The following is a 19,513-nucleotide window of genomic DNA, read 5'->3' as shown; positions in this document are numbered from 1 at the left end:
ACTTGTACAACACCTGCGGACTTGTGTAATAAAATCCTTGCATGTCTAGATGAAAATTTACCCTATGGTATCCATGGAAGTGTCTATGTAGGTTGCCTATTTTTAGATGAGTCTCAAAGAATCACAGTATAATCCAAGGTTTTACAGAGGCAGCTGAGAAGCAGTGCAGCGAGTACTTAAAGATTGCTGCTCATGTGTCCTGAAGACCTCAAATACTCTATTGTCAGGACAGCTGTAAACTGTCTAGGGAGGCAACATAGTGGTTCAGCCTGGGATTGGGGGACAGGGATTCCTGAGTTCTAATCCCAGCATTGCCACTCACTTACTGTCTGGCCTTGACAAGTCGCATAACCTTGCTTTACCTCAGTTTCCCCACATTTAAAATGGGTTAATATTGCCTTAACCAAAATGGGGGAGGGGGAGGGTAATGAGGATTAGTTAGCTGATGTTTGCAAGTAACCTTGAAGATGTAAAGTGCTATATGAATGTTAAACCTTCACGGTTACAGGAGCTATTCAGAATAGCAGATCTTGCATGTGACTCTGTGGTACTGGTAAAGTAATAGCAATTCTGCATTTGAAAAGCTCATTGTATTTGATTTAATATCAGATCTGTCCTTGGATACCTGATACAATTCCCACTGAAGTCAGTAAGAGCTGGGCTGTAAATCTGAGCATTGCCTTATTGAGGAAAGGGGTAAATATCATGCTCTACCTAAAATATGTAGCTCAAAAGGCCAGTAGGAAAGACACAGCACATTTAATTTATTTCACATGGAAGTGAGACAGAGAAATAAGGACAGAGTGTTCAGCTAGAACAACAGCTACTGAAAACAGCAAAGTCAGCCCCTGAGATTTCCTAACTCAGCTCAAACAAGAACAGCCCCTGAGAAAGGAACCGTAACCATGCAGGGTTCTCACCCCCATAGAAACATTTTTACATTTCACACATTGTTTCTTTGTGTTGTGTCCTCAGTGACCTTTCACTAACTACGGGAAATGATTTTAAATGCAGAATTTTGATTTTTTTTCCAAATTATAAAAGATTGCTCTTGATTGGCTTTCTCCAGATTCCCTCCTCCCTTTCCTGCTGCTTCTCCTTTTACAAGACTGAATAAGGCCTTTCTGCATTAATTAAAGAATGAGAAATTAGCAGCAGCTACGCTTAGCACACCTGGTAAGCTTTCAGTTTATGTGAACCTTGGACTCAGACACAACTGAGATACAGATCCCTAGTGGCCAGGTGTTGTTACCACTTTACTGCTCCCCATCTATGGGCTGCTCTACACTGGGGGGGGGGGGGGTCGATGTAAGATACGCAACTTCAGCTATGGGAATAACGTCGACTTCAGCTACGGATCTTATTTCAATTTACCTCGGGTCCTCACGGCGCGAGATCGACGGCCGTGGCTCCCCCGTCGACTCCGCTACCACCGCTCGCCCTGATGGAGTTCCGGAGTCGACGGGAGCGCGTTCAGGGATCGATATATCGCGAAACGCGATATATCGATTCGATTACTATCCGCCGATTCGGCGGGTAGTCTGGACGTACCCTATGTGTTAATCTGCCCAGTATCATTTAATGGAAAAGGGCAACTTTTCATGGGGTTTTTTAAACCATCCTGTTGAACTTAATAAAGACATTTATACCTTTGCTATAGAATTGTATAGGATGGTTGGGGGTTAAAACCTGGGTTCGAGATGTCAAATACTCACAACTTCAGTTAAAGTCAATAGCAGCTGTAGCTGCTCAGCACTTCTGACAATCAGACCCCTATTAGATGGATATCATTCTCCACTAAATTCTACAGGACAGTCAGTAACTTTTGTACAGCCCCATTGATTTTATCCCTATTAAATTATATAGGACTCTTCCATAAGGCCCTGATCCTATAAAGTTCCAAGTACTATCAACTCCCACTTCAGTCAGTAGTGCTCAGCAGCTTGCAAGATTGGGTCCTCACACAAATAATTGCAGTCATGTAATGCATACCGGAATTTTCCTTTTTGTGACAATGGGACCTCCATTTCCCTTTCCTCAGCCCACTCTAGAGTCAATGAAGGCTGCTTTGATCACCTGCTGTGGGGAAGGGATGGCCTCTCAGTATTAATAAAAGGTACCACTTATTTCAGGCTCAGTGCACTTCCACGGAGATCTGAATTCTGATCTCTAGCACTGTGCTTTCACTAAAGTGCCAGGAGAGCCTGCATGGGGTCTTTTATACACTAAAACCTCACAGATTTGCCTTCTTCTTAACTTGCTGTATTAAAATTGCTGTCTCCCCCTTCTTCTCAGCAAGGATTTAACAGGATAGGTGGAGTAGAAGCCTCTTTATCTTTGCAAAATTTACTACAGCATGTTATGAAGCAAATAATTAAAATTTCAGCTACCAAAATAAATGAACAAAATATATTTTGTGATGCAGTGTCCCTTTTTTGTTTTTATTTATCTTGTTCACTATTGTGCCAAATTCAAATATTTTAATGGGTTTTCTGCTCATTAGTGCCAATTTGTGAGGTGCCATTGTAATTCCAAAGTTTGCTTGCAAAGACAAACACAATCCAACCAATAAGGCTTATGACTTGACTGCAATATCATAATTGTTCTGTCTCTGCTCTGTCCCTATTGGGTAAAGTAATTGAAAAAGTGGTTGGGAGGCAACTCCTGGTGCTATTGGGAATCCTCAGATTGTCTTGATACCTGTCAATCTGGGTTCAAGCTTGTCTGTAATACTGAACTTGCTGGTGGTTGACCTCCTTCTAGAGAGGGTGCTCAGAGTGCTGCTTTTAGCTATACTGGCAACCTTTTATCTTGACTTGATTGTGAAAATTGGCAAGACGTGATAGACTTGCTCAGGTGTGGTTTTGTTCTTTCCTATCAGACAGATCCCAAGGGACTATGTTAACTGTTACTCTGAGGACAGGGTTCTGATGCCTGGTGCTCTAGTCTATTACCTCCCCTCACTTAAAATTCACATGCCTCACTGGAGCATATGAACTAATAAGTGTATGAAGCTACAGGGTAGATAGGCAGCCTGAGATGCAATGCCAGCCATATGCTGATGACACACCTCTCTACTCTACACCTCTTCTTGATTTGACCCAGGTGGTGCAGTGTCTCTGTTTTCTCAGTGCCTGAACAAGGTAGGACATGGATAAGAGCACGCTGGGTGAGGTTTAATCTAAACAGGAGAGAGATGGCACTGACTACTGAGGGAAACAACTCAAGAACTTGGTAGATTTCGTGGCTGCTCCCATTATTAAGGGAATCTAGTTTCCAATTGTTAATCACAGTTCAGGATACTTTTTGAGCTTCCAGGGCTAATGGAATCCCAAATGTTGTCTGTAGTCAAAAGTGTCTCTTGTTACTATCTTTACGTAGCATGAGAATTGTAACAGTTTCTTTCTGATGTGAATTTTGCTGGAGTTATCAATGTCTAGTGCAACGCCCGGAGACCTGACTGTTTGATGGGATTTTCCAGAGATAGCACATTACTGCAGTGCTCCCCAGATTGCTCTGGCTGTCTATTCATTTCTGGGTACAATTTAGGATTCTGGTTAAAGTTGGGCAGAGGTTTTGCATTTTGCACCACCACCACTGCCCCTGAAAAAAAAATCTTTCCATCAGCATTTGGATTTTTATTTAAAAATTGAAATCTTTTGGGAAGAAAAAAATAAGCCAATTGTTAGTGAACTGATGAAATTCGGACCGTGAGCCAGATATTCAAGCTGGGTTATGAGCCTCGTGCACTACTCGGCAAGCACTTCGGAGCCATAATCCAGCTGCAAAGGCCCAGCACAGAATTCTCCTGTTGGAGGGAAGCTGCCTCTGTTGCGGTTGAGCCCTGCATCTCTGTGCCCTCTCCACCTGGAGTAGGGAGAATGGACAGGTGGGGAAGGGGTGCAGTGGAGCTGCTTCTAGCATAGTATTTGTTAAGGACCCTATGCCAGTGACACAACTCAGAGGTGGCCAGGTGGAGTTCTGAGAGGCATTGGGACCAGGGTTGGTTAGAAGGTAAGGGAAATGATTTAAGGGGTGTCCACAAATGGATCCATAACAGATGTAGAACATGGAGCGGTGAGCTCTGTCACTGTAATTAATGAACAACAGAAATCGTGTGTGTGAACTGGACACAGAAGCTGATGAGCTATGGGTTGCAGAAGTGAGGCCTGGATGAATAATTGGAGGGGTATTGACAAATTAGTATTGTGCACAGCAAAACAATTTTCAGAAGGTGAAAGATCAGGCAACCTAACGGAAGTCTGTGCAATGCATTTACAGCAAAGATCCGTTACATTGAAAACCATGTGCACTTCAGCTGTATGACTTACATCTGCTAAGTTCTGATGTATTCACCTGCTCAGTGGAGGGCTGAGCCTGCCTGCAGACACAGGAGAGCAGGGGTCTGATTTTTCTGTGTAATATGCTGCATTTTCTTTGAACCTTACTATTTGGATAATGTTCTGTGTGCCTCCACCACAAATTAAATGTTAACCCCCAAAGTGTTACTTTTATTAAGGAGCCAAATTGTTGTATAGTGGCCAAACCATCCAGTAAGTGGGCTTGTGCTCATTTCTCCTATGTTTTGGGCTTGATCCTGCATTCCTCAAGCACCCGTAAAAACTGCTGAAGCCAGTGTGAATTCTGAATGGGATGAGTCTCTTCATGTGGGAGTAGCCCCTTGTGTGTCTGCACAAGCCAGAACTGAGCCCATAGTTTTGATCAGACAAATTACCTCTTGTTAAGATCAAAAGAAATTAATTCCCTTCAAACTTGAAAGTTTTCATGAGGCCCTGTTTGACTTCTGAGCAAAGCAATGTTTTGCCATTCTGCTGAGAGAACAATCAGTATTTGTTTTTCTCTTGTCAATGACTCGATCCTGGTGCCCTACGCGGCACTGGGAAGCCTGGAATGCTGCGAGGGTAGTCTGAACAAGGCCTGGAATGTCATCTAGCACCTCCAGAGGTCACTCCAAAAACAAGCACATAATTCAGCCTGCCTGTCTCATCAGGCTGGGTTATTTACCAAAGAAACATGGGAGGATTAATTTTAGTATGTTAACGCTAAGGTCAAGTAACTGGAATTATCCATAACAATTAATTACTCGGAAACCCAACACATTTTAAATGCGGGATAGTTTAGAACTGTGGTTAACAGAACTGGTATCATTTGGTACTTCGGACCCTGCTCCTATTCTCTATCTTTGTGATGAGCTCAGGGCAAAGTGTTTCTGCAGGAGGCCACTATTCTGCTGTTGCCATTTCTCATCAGTTGCACATGTTCTAACCGGCAAGGGAGGATGAGTTGCTCAAAATCTATCTCATTGCTCACCCAGTAGTGTCCATTATGGGCACATGTCTGAGCAAGCCAGGGTCAGCATTGGGTGCTATAGCCAAGATCTTAGTTTGTTCAACTGACAGACGTTTGGGAATGGAACCATACCTATGTTACTATGAAGTTTTCTAAACCAGTGTAGTTTTCTAAAAGGGATCAGAGTGAACATGGATGCAAGAATGCAAGGCTGTATTTTCTCAAAACATCACCTAAATGGGTAAGAAAATGTCCTTGCGGATCAGGCTTACTTGGGTTCTATCCCTAGCTCTGCCACAAACTTCCTGTGTGACTCTGGGCAAGTCACTTAATCTGTGTCTCAATTTTCCCCATTTGTAAAATAAGAAAACATGCTACTTCACAACAGAGCTGGTTGAATTATTCATTTTGACTAAATCATCAGACAAATTGAACCCTTTTTTCTGTTCATTAATAGATTATAATTTCTGAGAGTGTATTCTTTACTGATAAGTAGTCACCGAACAGTCAGCCTAGGGGTTTCCAAACTCTCACAGTAAGCTGAATTTTTGCTTTTCATAACATGTGATCGGTCACTACACACTCCTTTACTGGATGCTTGAACCCTGTTAAACAGGAGTGTAAACAAATGATAGTGAATAGCAAATAATGAATATAGCACATACTCTTCTACATAAATCAGTTCAGTCACATGTAAATATGGGTATTTGAACAAATAGCCATTCCATAGATATACATGCAAATAAAAAAACCAAACAATTCACAGGATATTAGAGAGACAAGGTGGGCGAAGTAATATTTCTTTATTGGACCAACTTCTGTTGGTCAGAGAGACAAGCTTTCAAGCTCTCTCACCAACAGAAGTTGATCCAGTAAAAGATATGACCTCACCCACATTGTCTTTCTAATATCCTGGGACCAACATGGTACAACTGCACTGTATAATTCATGGGAATGTTCAGAAATGGTGAATAAAAAGGCACAGACATAGTTGAACAGAACAGCCACTAAAAATTCAAATGCATATTTGCAAACTTTCTGTTTTAGCAGAAATTGACTAACTCTAGGTGTGAGGCATAGCTCATTAATGATGGCCTTGAGATCCATGGCTAGACGGTGCTATACGAGTCAAATTATTCTATAGTCTCACAGATCAATTGTTTAACTGGCTGAAAGAGGTTGCAATTTGAAAGCCCAGATTACCTTGGAAGTTATGTTTTACTAAAATATTTCTGTGGTGAAAAATGACTTAGTGCTTGGCCTTCTTGGATGTGGTGCTGCATTTAAGAAAACTTACCTCTGTGAGCATGTACAAGGAAAGCACTGTAACTCCAAGGTTATACACAATGAGATGACCCCTGAGAGAGAATGCAGGCCTGTTCTTCATAAACTTGGTACCCAGCCATATGGAAAGTAGATATACTACAGTAAGGAAAAATGTGGGTAGGTAAGAATCCAACAGGAACCATCCTCTGACCCTGGAATCTGAACAGAAACAAATGCAGTGAGCAATTAAAAATGGCTTGCTCAGTACTGCTAAATGGAGGCTGCCCATATTCAGAAGAGTGTCTGCTAAAGGCACAAGTGGGAATGTGCCAAGACTTGCCTTGTCTTTGTCATATCCTGGGACCAATATGGCTACTATAACATTGCAAATGACCTGAGGTAACATTCCAAAGGATATGCTATGTAATGGGCTGAAAAATGCTCTATTCATTTCAACATAGGTCTTTGGTTAAATTTTAAATACAAAATTAAAATTAAATTAAATACCAAATCGTAGTCTGTTCAATGGACAAATAACCTGCATTTTTAATAGTATTATACACGCAAAAATGCACATTTGAAAAACTATGACTTCACAGACAGTAGCAACTTTCTTCATTTTTATTATCCGTTTGTTATTTATTTACTTACTGGAGGGCTTTTGTATAGGGGAAAGCTTTCAAACACATTAAATCTATTCATTTGTCATTTCTTTTTCAGTGTTTGTTTTGCTGAATATCAAATATATTTTTTGTTTAAACCAAAGGCTTGCTCCTTCATTAGCTCATGTGGTACACTTGCTTGATCCTGAAATGAAGCATTCAGGCCAAATGCTACTTGCCTTATTCACACAAGTAATCTCATTGACAGTAATAAGAACACTTGTTTGAATAGGAAGAGCATGATCTAGCCTCACATGCCAAATCTGCAGCATCATTCTTTTTCAGGTGAACAAAGGGATGCCAGGAGCAAATAATTATGATTTCCCCCCTGCCAAGATCTGCAATTGGAGAGACTGAGTTTCCAGGGAAAGCAATCTTAATATAGCAAAATCCCTTCAGCAACAGACTTTATGGGTAAATGAAATTGCTTCATCATATATGCTATTCTCTTTCAAGTCTGTCCAATTTTCCAAAAGATATTCTCTATCTGAACCATGAGTTATGGTTTAAAAAAATCATACAGTATGTTAAAACGACCCTCAGCTGTATTATTAATCATTTGGATTTGTTTAAAAAACCCTCTTTGTTTCACTTTGTTTCACCATTCATGTTTACTTTTTCCATTTTGCTAAATTGGATAGTAAAATACCACATGAGAGTTTATAGTTTCACTTGTTCACTCTTGCACAATACTTCAAAAACTGGGCTTGAAAACGCTTCAGGGGGATACTTAAATCAAACATTAAAGGGTTTTTTTTTTTTTTTTTTTGAAAAAAAAAGGTATCTTCTAATGTTCTGTTAAAAGTATTTTTTCATCAGAAAACCTTATTTTTAACAACAAAATTTAAATGACTTAGAACTATCCCCTTGTGAACAGAAAGCCTATAGAAATGTGTGTTCTTATTATTCCTATCACCTTCTGCCTCCCTCCCTGCTTCCCTCTTATTATTTTGTATTCATTAGTTGAATTTTGTCATAAACTAGATTGCAAGCTCTTCAAAGCACAGACTGTCAGCCAGATCTATTAAAGCTGGAAGACTCTGCGTCTGTCTTCCCCCACCCCCAACTGGCTCCCAAGAAGCATCTTCATTCTCACTATTGAGAGAGCTGCTGAATAAATCTGCCTAAAAGTACAGTCAGCTAGTAATGGAGCTGCATCCTTTGTTTGGGGTTTCCTTGCTTCTGTCAGTTCAGATCGCTCTGTGTTAGCAAGCTAGAATGCTGTTTTCTTCCTTGGAATCTGAAAATGTGTTTATGATCTCTTAGACACGGTAATTAATAAATATCCAGCATGTCTCCTGGCACTAGCATTGTCTGTTCCAAGACAGCATATTGTGCAAAGGCACAGTACCATCTATACAAGAGCATAAGAGCCTTAACAATTAGGATGGCATTGGAAAAAGTTCTGTCATTCTGGAAGATGACCAGACATAATCGAGATGATCTTGGGCCATGATCCAATGCATGGGATGAGAGTACAAACAAAAGAGATAAGGCATAAGAAAATAAAGGTAAATTGAACTCAAGCCATACAAAGCTTGACAGAATGTACCTTTAGAAAAAAGAGAAAATGTAATATAGATGAAGATAACATCAGTCTTGCCTGCTTTGGAAGACTGATTTCTAAAGAGAGTTTACATGTGCATGCAGTCTCCAGAGCAAAGGAGTTCCATAGGAGACTGTGAGAAGGTAACCAGAAACTGCCTTTGCAACTAGAGGAAAAGTAACTGGTAGAAATCAGATGATGAGCTGAGCTAAAGTGGAAAATTAGATAAGTGATGAAAGCAGCTTCTACTCTAGGCACAGCAAGCAAGTTTTCCCATTGTTGCTAAAGGAGCACAGCTTATGTTCTAACACTTTAATAACTACAAAGTGACCTATGGCTGCATCGTCAGGCAACTTAAACATACTTTTTAAGTCTTACTATTGGTTTTCAGTGCTCCCTCTTGAAGCTTGAAATTGAAACTTGTTCCTTTCTCCCACTGTCTCTTCTTATGTGCACACAGTCACACTTGTTTCTTCTTAGTAAGGTGGCTCATAAATGCTGGGCTGTTGGTTTTGATTTTTTATTTTTTTAAAGAAAAACAGCACTGTATCATTAGGGGGGGTTTGGTAGGAAATGTATGGATTTGACAAAAAGAATAAGAAAAAGAGAGAGAAGTTAACATTAGTGCCTACCATCTGTCAGACTCACAGTGCTCCATTATGTTCAGACAGGTTCAAATTCATCCACTTACGTTGTGTGGGAAAGTGTGACGTGCTGTTAGTTTGACAGTTCTGAATCATTCCAACAACTAAATCCCAGACGAAAGCAGTGAGTGACACTGCACTACACGAGCACCAGAACACAATATGTGGTGAGAGAGATGTGCACAAGCTCAGATTCCATCTCAAACTAACTCCTTTCCGATTAAAAATAGTGATGAGCCAGAGCCATGGAGTGAAATCCTGACACCACTGAAGCAGTGGCAAAATAATGGCACTGAGACTTTAACCAGGATGTTCAGAGGTGGCTAGATATTCCGCGTTCTAACTCAGTCACTTACAGCGGGGGCCTGTTTGTATCTGGGCAGAATCTGAATTTCTTAGTGGCTGAGGGTCTGGATTTTTGGAGCTGGTTTTTGATGCTGTTAATATTTAATGGCAAAATACATATCATATAAGGGTATGTTAGTATGACTTCATCATACCGCTCAAAAATTATATTCCCACTCAATGTGTTGCCAATTTAAATTTGTTTTTGTACATGAATAAAACAAACTCAACCACTGGCTCTCGTTCCTGCAACTAGTGTCGTTCCACATCACATAGCCATGTCACTGTCCTTTCTTTTTTTTATTTTTCTCTTGTCTCCTTAATATAAAAACTAATAAATGCACCTGCACTAGAGAGGCATAGTGGAATCCTGTTTAAAGAATCAAATTAAGCAAGCCCCATTTTGATCCTTACACCTGAATGGTCACTGTGTCCTGAGCAGATAGCCTTTCCTGTTTTGGTATACATCAAAGAAAATCTAAAGCAAATAAGGGCAAGCACCTCAGTGTGGCATACAGGGAGTGAACTAAGGACCTGTGGATCTAAAAGCATGACTGTGCAGTTTAGTGGATAGAGAACACAGGGCTGGGACTGAAGATATTTGGGTTCTATGCCCAGTTCTGCTACTGGTCTTCTGAGGACCTTGGGCAAGTCACTTCACCTTTCTGTGCCTCAGTTTCCCGCTCTGTAAAATGGGGGTGATGATACTAACCCTCCCCTGAAAGTGCTTTGTGATCTGTGGATGAAAAGTGCTATATAAGAACAAAGCATTACTCTACTTCTTGAGCCAAAAGGGGGGTTAATTCAGAAGCTGCAGCCAATATAAACTGCTTTGTGAGATGTAGCCATCAGAAGGAGATAGAGCCACACAGGGGCTTGATGGTACTCATTGCAATCAATGGTAGAGCTTCCATTGCCTTTAAGTGCAGGATCACAGCCTGTGTTAACTGAGTTTCAACACCACCAGTGGAAATTGCTTTTAGAAGGCAATGTTTGGTCTATAAAGGGCAAAAAACACTTTTGGTGCATCAATCCCACCCCTCCAAATCCAACCAAGTGGGAGCAAAGCAGGGGGAAAAAAGCTGTGTGGCACAGCAGTTCAACACCCCCTGGAAGTTGGCGTGATTGCCCTGCTTCAGGGTGATTGCCCTGCTTGCCTGCCCCTGGAACTGCCCTAGTTGTCACCTAAATCGCTATTGACTAAAAATAAAGCAAAATAAAAAAGATGGATTTACAAAGTCGTCATTTATTTTGGCTAGCCTGCTGTCAAACCAAGAGCAGATAGTAGTGGAAAATAGCTAATAGAAAGAAGTCTGTAATGCTTGTTATTTTAGCCTTTTTAGGTAAGTTCACTAGAATTCATCAGCGCTTCTCTTTCGGGAGTCAGTCCATCTACTTGAGCAACTTCTTGTGAGTCATCTGTCTATATAACCATTTTACAGGGTGCCATGTTGTTCTGGATTGTCATTCTACAGTCACAGACCACTAAAGTAAAAGTGCATGCTACTGCGTGGGACCACAGACAAACAAGATCGTATTTTCAATATGGAATTGATGGTATTGTCCTCAGAGTATTTTAAAACACAATTTGCAATTTGTAATTGCACTCGTTTCTAGTTGTAATTGTACTAGCACAGCTACGTCCAGTGGCTTACTTGGTCTAACGATTGCACAGTTTAACGCTACAGGTAAATTAAGAAATATAGTATCAAATTGCACCACTTGGGCTGCTGTTTCACTGCAGCACCTCTTGGAATACACTGCAGTTCTATTCTTGCCAGCAGATGTCAGTAGCGGGGAGGGAGGAAATGGAGATGAAAAGTAAGCCTGTTGTCAGCTGAGAACAAAATAGCAACATGGGAGCATTCCTCCAGTAATAGGGTGCGTCAAAATAACTTGTAACCTTACCCTCTGCTGGGTTAAACTAGTACAACAGGGAGAGATACCTGTGTTGAAGGGATTTAGAGGCAAATAATGGTTTCAACTTAGAAGTATTCATAACTGAAGGCCTCTCAGCACATTTATAAAAAGAACAGCTAACAGCATATCTGTAGGACACAGGGTAATATGTCCGAGTCAAAGGGCTGTATCTTTGGCTTTGGCCCTTCTGCATCCAACACAGCCAAGGAGGAGGAAGCCTGTAAACTACCTTTAATCTTCCCTGATTGCGGTGTCTTTGGGTGCCAATCTGTGTCCAAAGATGCAATTTAGAGCAGTGGGATTGATGAAAATTGGTCATAGTAAGGACCAAGATCAGCCCCAAGAGCTAGAGTAAGATGCCACTGAGGTCCTGCTCCCAACTAGAAAGAGACAGCTCAGTAATACATGGTGGAAAAGGAGAAATCCTGCATTTGAGCACAGGTGAACTCAGGAAAGTATTTGAAGCAACCGACATGGAAGTAGAGTGACACTAGATCCTGCCAAGCTGAGGGACTGAAGTCCCATTTTATTTCTCCTCCAATAAGTTCCTTGGGATGTGTGTCTGTGCATGAATGTCTTTAGAACCATCTCTCTGAGCGCTACACGTGTTTTCACAAGGTTTTGTTTCTCTGGTTGATTTGGGCTATTAATATTCAATTCCTTTCAAATGGCAGTCATTTCTGTGAGACTTTGCCTTTCAAATGCCAACCGTGAATCTCTTTGAGTGAGTTGGCACAGGCAGTACTTGTTTTACTGAAGTGCATTCTGAAGACCCAGTGGAGCTATGGTATTTGCTGTGCAGTTATATTAACCACAATTCATCCATCTCAAAGACTTGGCTCTGGAGGCATTGGAAAGAGAAGGATGAAAGGGCATAGCCTTTATATATGTAAAAAGGAACAAAACTTTCACGCACATGGTTATTGGACTGCACTAGCTTGCTAGTATTAAAGGCCTATTTTACAAGTATTTTCTAGGAAGCCATTCTATTCATTTTTAAAATAGATTCAGGTAGAAATCCAGAAATTGTGCAAGCCAAAGTTTTGCAAAGATCATATATGCTTCACAGTTGATGGAGGTGATTGCCATTCCCAAAAGAATAAAAAAAAATACTACTTTCCAGTTTTTAAGAACCTTATAACAATTTTCCCTTTAAGGAAGAAATGTTAAGATTTGAAGAATGTTAACCCGATGAAATGCAAGCATGAGGCATCTGAAAACGTATTATAATATAATTTATACTTTACAATTACACTGTGCTGTAGGTCTTTATATTTTGATTCAGGAAGCAAGTCTGACCTCCTCGGGTGATAGCTAGAGCAAGTAGCCAAAGAGCAGAAAGGGTATGAAAGAAGTGACCTCTGAATCTGCACCAGGTTTGCTGATATTTTGGATCTCATCCTGGGGGGTTCTGGATACCCTTAACTTTCACTGCAGTCTGCATCTCTCAGGATTAGTCCCTTTGTTAACTAGGTGAACCACATGAAGATGGGATTATGATTACAGCTGGTCAAAAAATGGAATTTCCTTTGCGCAGAAAATTTGGAGATTTTGAAGTCTGGTTTCATACTGATTCAGGATGAAAAGTCAAAATCTTAGAATTTTTCATGAAACAAAATATTTATTTTGTTTTGACTTTATCAAAATGGTTTTTTTTGAGTTTTTATTATAAATAATATGACAAATCAAAACAAAGTGAAAATGAAACATTTTGACCTTATTGAAGCCAAACATCTCAATAATTTCCATGAAACTTCAGACCAAATGCACACATTTTCACAAATCGTTGTGATTTTGCCGTGTTGGCATTTTCTGATGGAAAACAGTTCCGTAAGAACAATTTTTACCAGCTCATATTATTATACATATTTTTGAGGAGATATAACCTGAGTGACCAATACCATGCAAGTATTAATGAGACAGGAAAACCTCAGATATGTAGTGTCTGATTTGTGTTTATCTGGCTTTCATTACCATAGCATCTGAGAGCATGAAAACACAGCTACATATTCTGCGAATACTTAAGGAGGGCTGCCAGTAACAGAAGTATGTTCTTCTGTTTATTCTATAATCATTATTTTCCTCCAGATTTAGTTATCTCTGGGCCAGGTTGGTCGTAGGATGTGTTTGGGGTGGAAGGAAGGTGCCTTTCACCCCTGCTTACCCTACGTATATGGCCAACATATTAGGTGGCTGAAGTGAAGGAAACTTTGTATTGGGGTCAGTGGCCCAAATGTGATAAGTGGAGAAGTGGTTTGTAGTGCAACACTTTGGGTATTATTTGTGGGCTAGAATGGAAATGCAGATGATGATAATGTAATGTGATATATCTGGGTGTCAACAAGTGGTGTGTGATTAGCTAGAGGATGAGCTAGAATTAAGGTTGTTTTTGACACCGTAATTTAGAGTTCCTGAGTTTTCAACAGATTTTTGTTTTCTTTTTTTCTTTCTTTCTTAACTATTATGTGCTAAAGACTTTTTTCTTAAATAACTGACTGGTGATTTTGGGAGACAGTTCTGGAATGCCCCACTTGAGACACCTCACAGGGGCTTGATAGGATTGCCAGTTTTGGCTGGACGTATTCCTGGAGGTTTCATCACATGACATAATCTTTAATTCCTAGAGACTCCAGGACAATCCAGGAGACTCCAAGCCTTGATTTTCCAGAAGGTGGGTGCTCAGCACTTTCAGAAAATCCATCCTGGCCTCCTTCTGGTGTTTGCAGTGAGGCATTCAAAATTTCTAGTCAGCTTTGAACATGCTGGTCACTGTCTTCAGGAAAGCAACTGCTTTTCTTATTTTCAATTATTATATTGCATCTGAAGATGATTCAAACAGCTTTTGTCTGCACATGAAAAGATCAATTATTTTGAGTCCTGAAAAGCACACTTACCTCGAGGCCCAAACATATAATCCACAAATGTGTTTATTTCCCAGTCCAAAGCCTTCAGCTGCTCCTAGAAAGACACATGACAAATTGTTAGCTCATGCCTCACATAGAAAATACAATACAAAAATAAACCTGCAGAGAGCCTTTTTACACAAGTGTCTCAAGGTACCTGACAACAATCATCCCCATTTAAAAAAAGTGCTCTTTTAACATGAAAGGATTTAGGGCTATATTCTGCTGTGGCTACACCCACAGCTCCCATTAACACCATTAGTGGAAGTAGCATGTACCTACCACAATAGACCCCTGAGGAAATAAATGCAATTTAGATGGAGATTTTAGAAATGAAAATGAGCAAGCCTTTAAATTAACCTAATCTGTAACAAGTGCCTTTTAGTGTGTAGAAAGTACGGTGGCCTTCTTTGAACCCCAGCAATGCTTGTTTTTTTAGTTTTTCCATTAAAATCTATATTTGAGAAAAGAGCAGTCAGTATCCCTGATCTGCTTTATGAAGCCACCTGGCTGTCAGCCACAGTGTGATTGTGCACTAGTTAAATGTATTGATGTTCTGTTTTGAAGAGGGAAGATTTTTCCCCCCACCTGCAAAATCTACATATTCCACATCTTTAGTCCCTCATCACCACAATGTGAGCATCTGAGTTTCATTATTGCTAATTTCAAGGAAAGGGACTGAGGCAAGGTCCAAGTTAACAGAACGACTCTTATTTATCCCAGGTGGTCCAGAAGTCTTTGGCAGAGTTGGGAATTGAAGAGTGCTCTCCTGAGTTCTAGTGCACTGCCTTAATTAGAAGGCTATCCTTTTCACATCTATTGCTTCATATCCTCCCATGCTGTGCAGTCCAAACCCTTGCAAGAGATCCTAATCTTGACAGAAGAGGGGACCAGCCAGCCAAAATGTTCTGCTGTGCCCTCTGAATTCTCCTGACCGTTGCACAGCAATGCTGTACTGCTGTGCTATTGTTTTGCTCTGGAGGAGAACTCCTTAAGTTCTCTACCCGCCAATGCATTTGCACATCACAGGGCAAGATTTGGTTTACTCCAGATGTTAAAAATGAATAGGCTGGTTATTGGGAATAAATGTGTACCTCTCTGCACTCATCTTTGCACATAACTTGCTCCAGGTCCAAGAGAAATGTCTCAGAAGGGGACAGGTTTTGCAGCACCTTGGGGTGAAGAAATTAATCTCTACAGAATGCTGCGTGGTTCATCTGATCTCAGTAAAACAAAACCAGAAAAAAACCAATTTCATTTTTTAGTTTTATTTTTACAAATGAAGGGAAAGGTTCCAATCAAAGGGATCATTGAGATAAGACAAATCTTGTTGCTGAGAAGTTTAGCTTTTCTGACAGGTGCTTGATGGGGGGCACTAGAAATTGGCATCTCCCCATAGAAAAGATACCGATACCAGCAGCCAACGTTTTCCCTGCAGTGAGCTGGAAGTGACCACTAAAGTTGGAGGAAAGTTCCATCCCGGTCTGGGGCTTTCTGCTGAGATTGCCAGCAAGGTGCCCGCTACGGTGGTGGGTTGTGAAACAAGAGTCGTCTGCTAGAAATTTATTCTGAGACCAGCAAACTAATTTCAAACAGGCATCACAACTGAGCCACCACAGTTTAGTCAAATGACACAGATTGGAAACTCTCACCCATCATATCTCTGAGCTATCCAGTCCCCTGTTTGTTTAAAGTTTTATGAAAGGGAAGATTCGGCCCATTTTCATTTGGAAAATGCCATGCTAGCTCCCATCAGTGATCTGTTATACTACCATAGCAAAAACAACAAGGAGTCCTTGTGGCACCTTAGAGACTAACAAACTTATTTGGGCATAAGCTTTCGTGGGCTAAAACCCACTTCATCGGATGCATGGAGTGAAAAATACAGTAGGCAGTATATATATTGCAGCACATGAAAAGATGGGAGTTGCCGTACCAAGTGGGGGGGGGGGTCAGTGCTAACGAGGCCAATTCAATCAAGGTGGAAGTGGCCTATTCTCAACAGTTGACAAGAAGGAGTGAATATTAACAGAGGGAAAATTACTTTAAATTTGTTAGTCTCTAAGGTGCCACAAGTACTCCTCGTTCTTTTTACTTTTTGTAGTGACCCAGCCACTCCCACTCTATTCAGGCCTAATTTGATGGTGTCCAGTTTGCAAATTAATTCCAGTTCTGCAGTTTCTCGTTGAAGTCTGTTTTTGAAGTTTTTTGTTGAAGAGATGCTACTTTTAAGTCTGTTATTGAGTTTCCAGGGAGATTGAAGTGCTCTCCTACTGGTTTTTGAATGTTACAATTTTTGATGTCTGATTTGTCTCCATTATTCTTTTGCGTAGAGACTGTCTGGTTTGGCCAATGTACATGGCAGAGCGGCATTGCTGGCACATGATGGCATATATCACATTGGTAGATGTGCAGGTGAATGAGCACCTGATGGTGTGGCTGATGTGGTTAGGTCCTATGATGGTGTTCCTTGGATATGCGGACAGAGTTGGCAACGGGGTTTGTTGCAGGGATTGGTTCCTGGGTTAGTGTTTTTGTTGTGTGGTGTGTAGTTGCTGGTGAGTATTTGCTTCAGGTTTGGGGGCTGTCTGTAAGCGAGGACTGGTCTGTCTCCCAAGGTTTGAGAGAGTGAGGGATCGTCCTTCAGGATAGGTTGTAGATCCTTGATGATGCGCTTGAGAGGTTTTAGTTGGGGGCTATATGTGACAGCTAGTGGCGTTCTGTTACTTTCTTTGTTGGGCCTGTCCTGTAGTAGGTGACTTCTCGGTACCCTTTTGGCTCTGTCAATCTGTTTCTTCACTTCACCAGGTGGGTATTGTAGTTTTAAGAATGCTTGATAGGGATCCTATAGGTGTTAGTCTCTGTCTGAGGGATTGGAGCAAATGCGGTTGTATCTTAGGGCTTGGCTGTAGACAGTGGATCATGTGATGTGGTCTGGATGAAAGCTGGAGGCATGTAGGCAAGTATAGTGGTCAGTAGGTTTCTGGTATAGGGTGGTGTTTATGTGGCCATTGCTTATTTGCACTGTAGTGTCCAGGAAGTGGATCTCTTGTATGGACTATTGAGAATAGATTGCACCTTAATTGAATTGGCCTCATTAGCACTGATCCTCCACTTGGTAAGACAACTCCCATCTTTTCATGTTCTGTAATATATATACTGCCTACTGTATTTTTCATTACATGCATCTGATGAAGTGGGCTATAGCCCACGAAAGCTTATGCCCAAATAAATTTGTTAGTCTCTAAGGTGCCACAAGGACTCCTTGGTGTTTTTGCTGATACAGACTAACACGGCTACCCCTCTGAAACCAACTACCATGTCAGTGGCCAACTAGTGCAATTCAAGAGCAGTTCCATGCAATAGAATAGATCCTACCCTTGCCAATTCACAAAGGCACTACTGTCTGTAGATTAATCTGTTTTTAAACACACAACACAAGCATGGATTTACATGATTTATAGCTATTGACATTAGAATACAAAGCTGCTTGCATTCATGATCAGATTATGTAAATAATGTGTACACATTGTGAGTAATATCATTAATATAAATTCCTTTTATATTTGAATTTTGTAGGCAAGTCTACTTTAGGCTGCATTTTAATGAGAATTACTGACAGATTGAATTCTTGCAACTACTTAGATGAAAGAAGAGGAGAGTAAAAGGGAGATTTAAAAAAAAAAAAAGATACCTGCCTACTTTCGTGGGCTAAAACCCACTTCATCGGGTGGTAATTTCATAAATCAGAATGCACTACTACATTTAATTATCCATGCCTAAAAGAGGGGTTATAATGCATGGACAGTGTATCAAATAAAGAAAAATCATAATTGATATGTGCATTGTAAATGAAATACATTTGTAGGATCGCATGTGTTTTTTGCATTTGTAAGTGATACTGTGTTTTTGTACAGGTGCAAAAGTGAATGAGCTAACTATGAAAATATCAAGAAGGAGATTGGTACCAGCAGCTAAACATGCTAAAGGCCAGCTTAATTTATGGAGGCTGTTAACAGTGGCTGGCTTAATTTACACAGACCATCTTAGCAGAAGAGGCAGAACAGGAGAATTATGCTTCTCTCTTTGTCTCCCTGGTTTCCACACTTCTTGACCATCTTAGCCCTTAGCATATCTCTGAGCTACTCAGAGGCTGATGTTTTGCTGACCAAGTCCTATGCATGGACAAGTTAAACAAAAAAATACATTTTATTTACCTACTAGGAGGACTACTTTGAAAAATGACTGAGAAATCAAAATAAAACTTTCTAAAAAGAAATTAGTAGGCCATATTATGCCACTGGCTTCTGGAAGAACTCTTCAGTGATTGCTGTGGAGATATAGTACAACATAGCCCATTGTATGTAAAAATACAAGAAAATAGAAACAGTCTGCAGCATAAACATTTGTGTTGCTTGTCTGCATTTCTGGCAAATCATTTCTATGTCTCTTATCTGCCAAGAAGCTTGAGTTACCAGTCTCGAGATTAATATAGATTTTAGTTTCTTCCCTCTCTTTATAGGACACGACTCTGGATATTGGCACTGTCATCAATTTTCTCACCCATTTCTCACCCCTCTTTCCCCCCTACCCCACCCCAAAAAAACCCTTACTGGTGTGAACAACTGAAAGGATGAAAAATTGCCATCAAATGACAATATGCAACGTACAGATTTCTCATGAGGTATTTATTTTTGCAACAGAAGTGGAAATGAATCAGTAGCAATAAAATGTGCTTATGTGATATGTTCATGCTGATTATATTTGAAACATTGCTTCAAGGTCAATCAGTATGGGGGGAAAAATCAGTCTTATACTTGCCTTACATTTACACCTCTGTCTCCTGGTTGCCTTGGTTTCCTGATCGGTATTACCATAAAGGCAACTTGAGCTATGCAAAAATAATCCATATACTGT

General features: G+C 40.5%; 1 protein-coding gene across 1 annotated transcript in view; it reads right to left on the bottom strand.

The window, feature by feature from the left end:
• Nucleotides 1–14,645, bottom strand: part of ELOVL2 (ELOVL fatty acid elongase 2) — a 47,848-nt gene extending 33,203 nt beyond the window's left edge. The window contains exons 1-2 of the mRNA XM_065399407.1: nucleotides 14,588–14,645; nucleotides 6,608–6,795 (exon numbers count right to left, since the gene is read on the bottom strand). Coding sequence (XP_065255479.1) covers nucleotides 6,608–6,795; nucleotides 14,588–14,603 — 204 coding nt within the window. The 5' untranslated portion in view covers nucleotides 14,604–14,645. The remainder of the gene's footprint in view (nucleotides 1–6,607; nucleotides 6,796–14,587) is intronic.
• Nucleotides 14,646–19,513: the final 4,868 nt, after the last annotated feature.

This window comes from Emys orbicularis, chromosome 2 (assembly GCF_028017835.1).
Source record: "Emys orbicularis isolate rEmyOrb1 chromosome 2, rEmyOrb1.hap1, whole genome shotgun sequence".
In the NCBI taxonomy this organism is placed as follows: Eukaryota; Metazoa; Chordata; order Testudines; family Emydidae; genus Emys; species Emys orbicularis.
The sequence above is the reverse complement of the archived record's forward strand: the minus strand, read 5'-3'. Positions and strand labels throughout refer to the sequence as shown.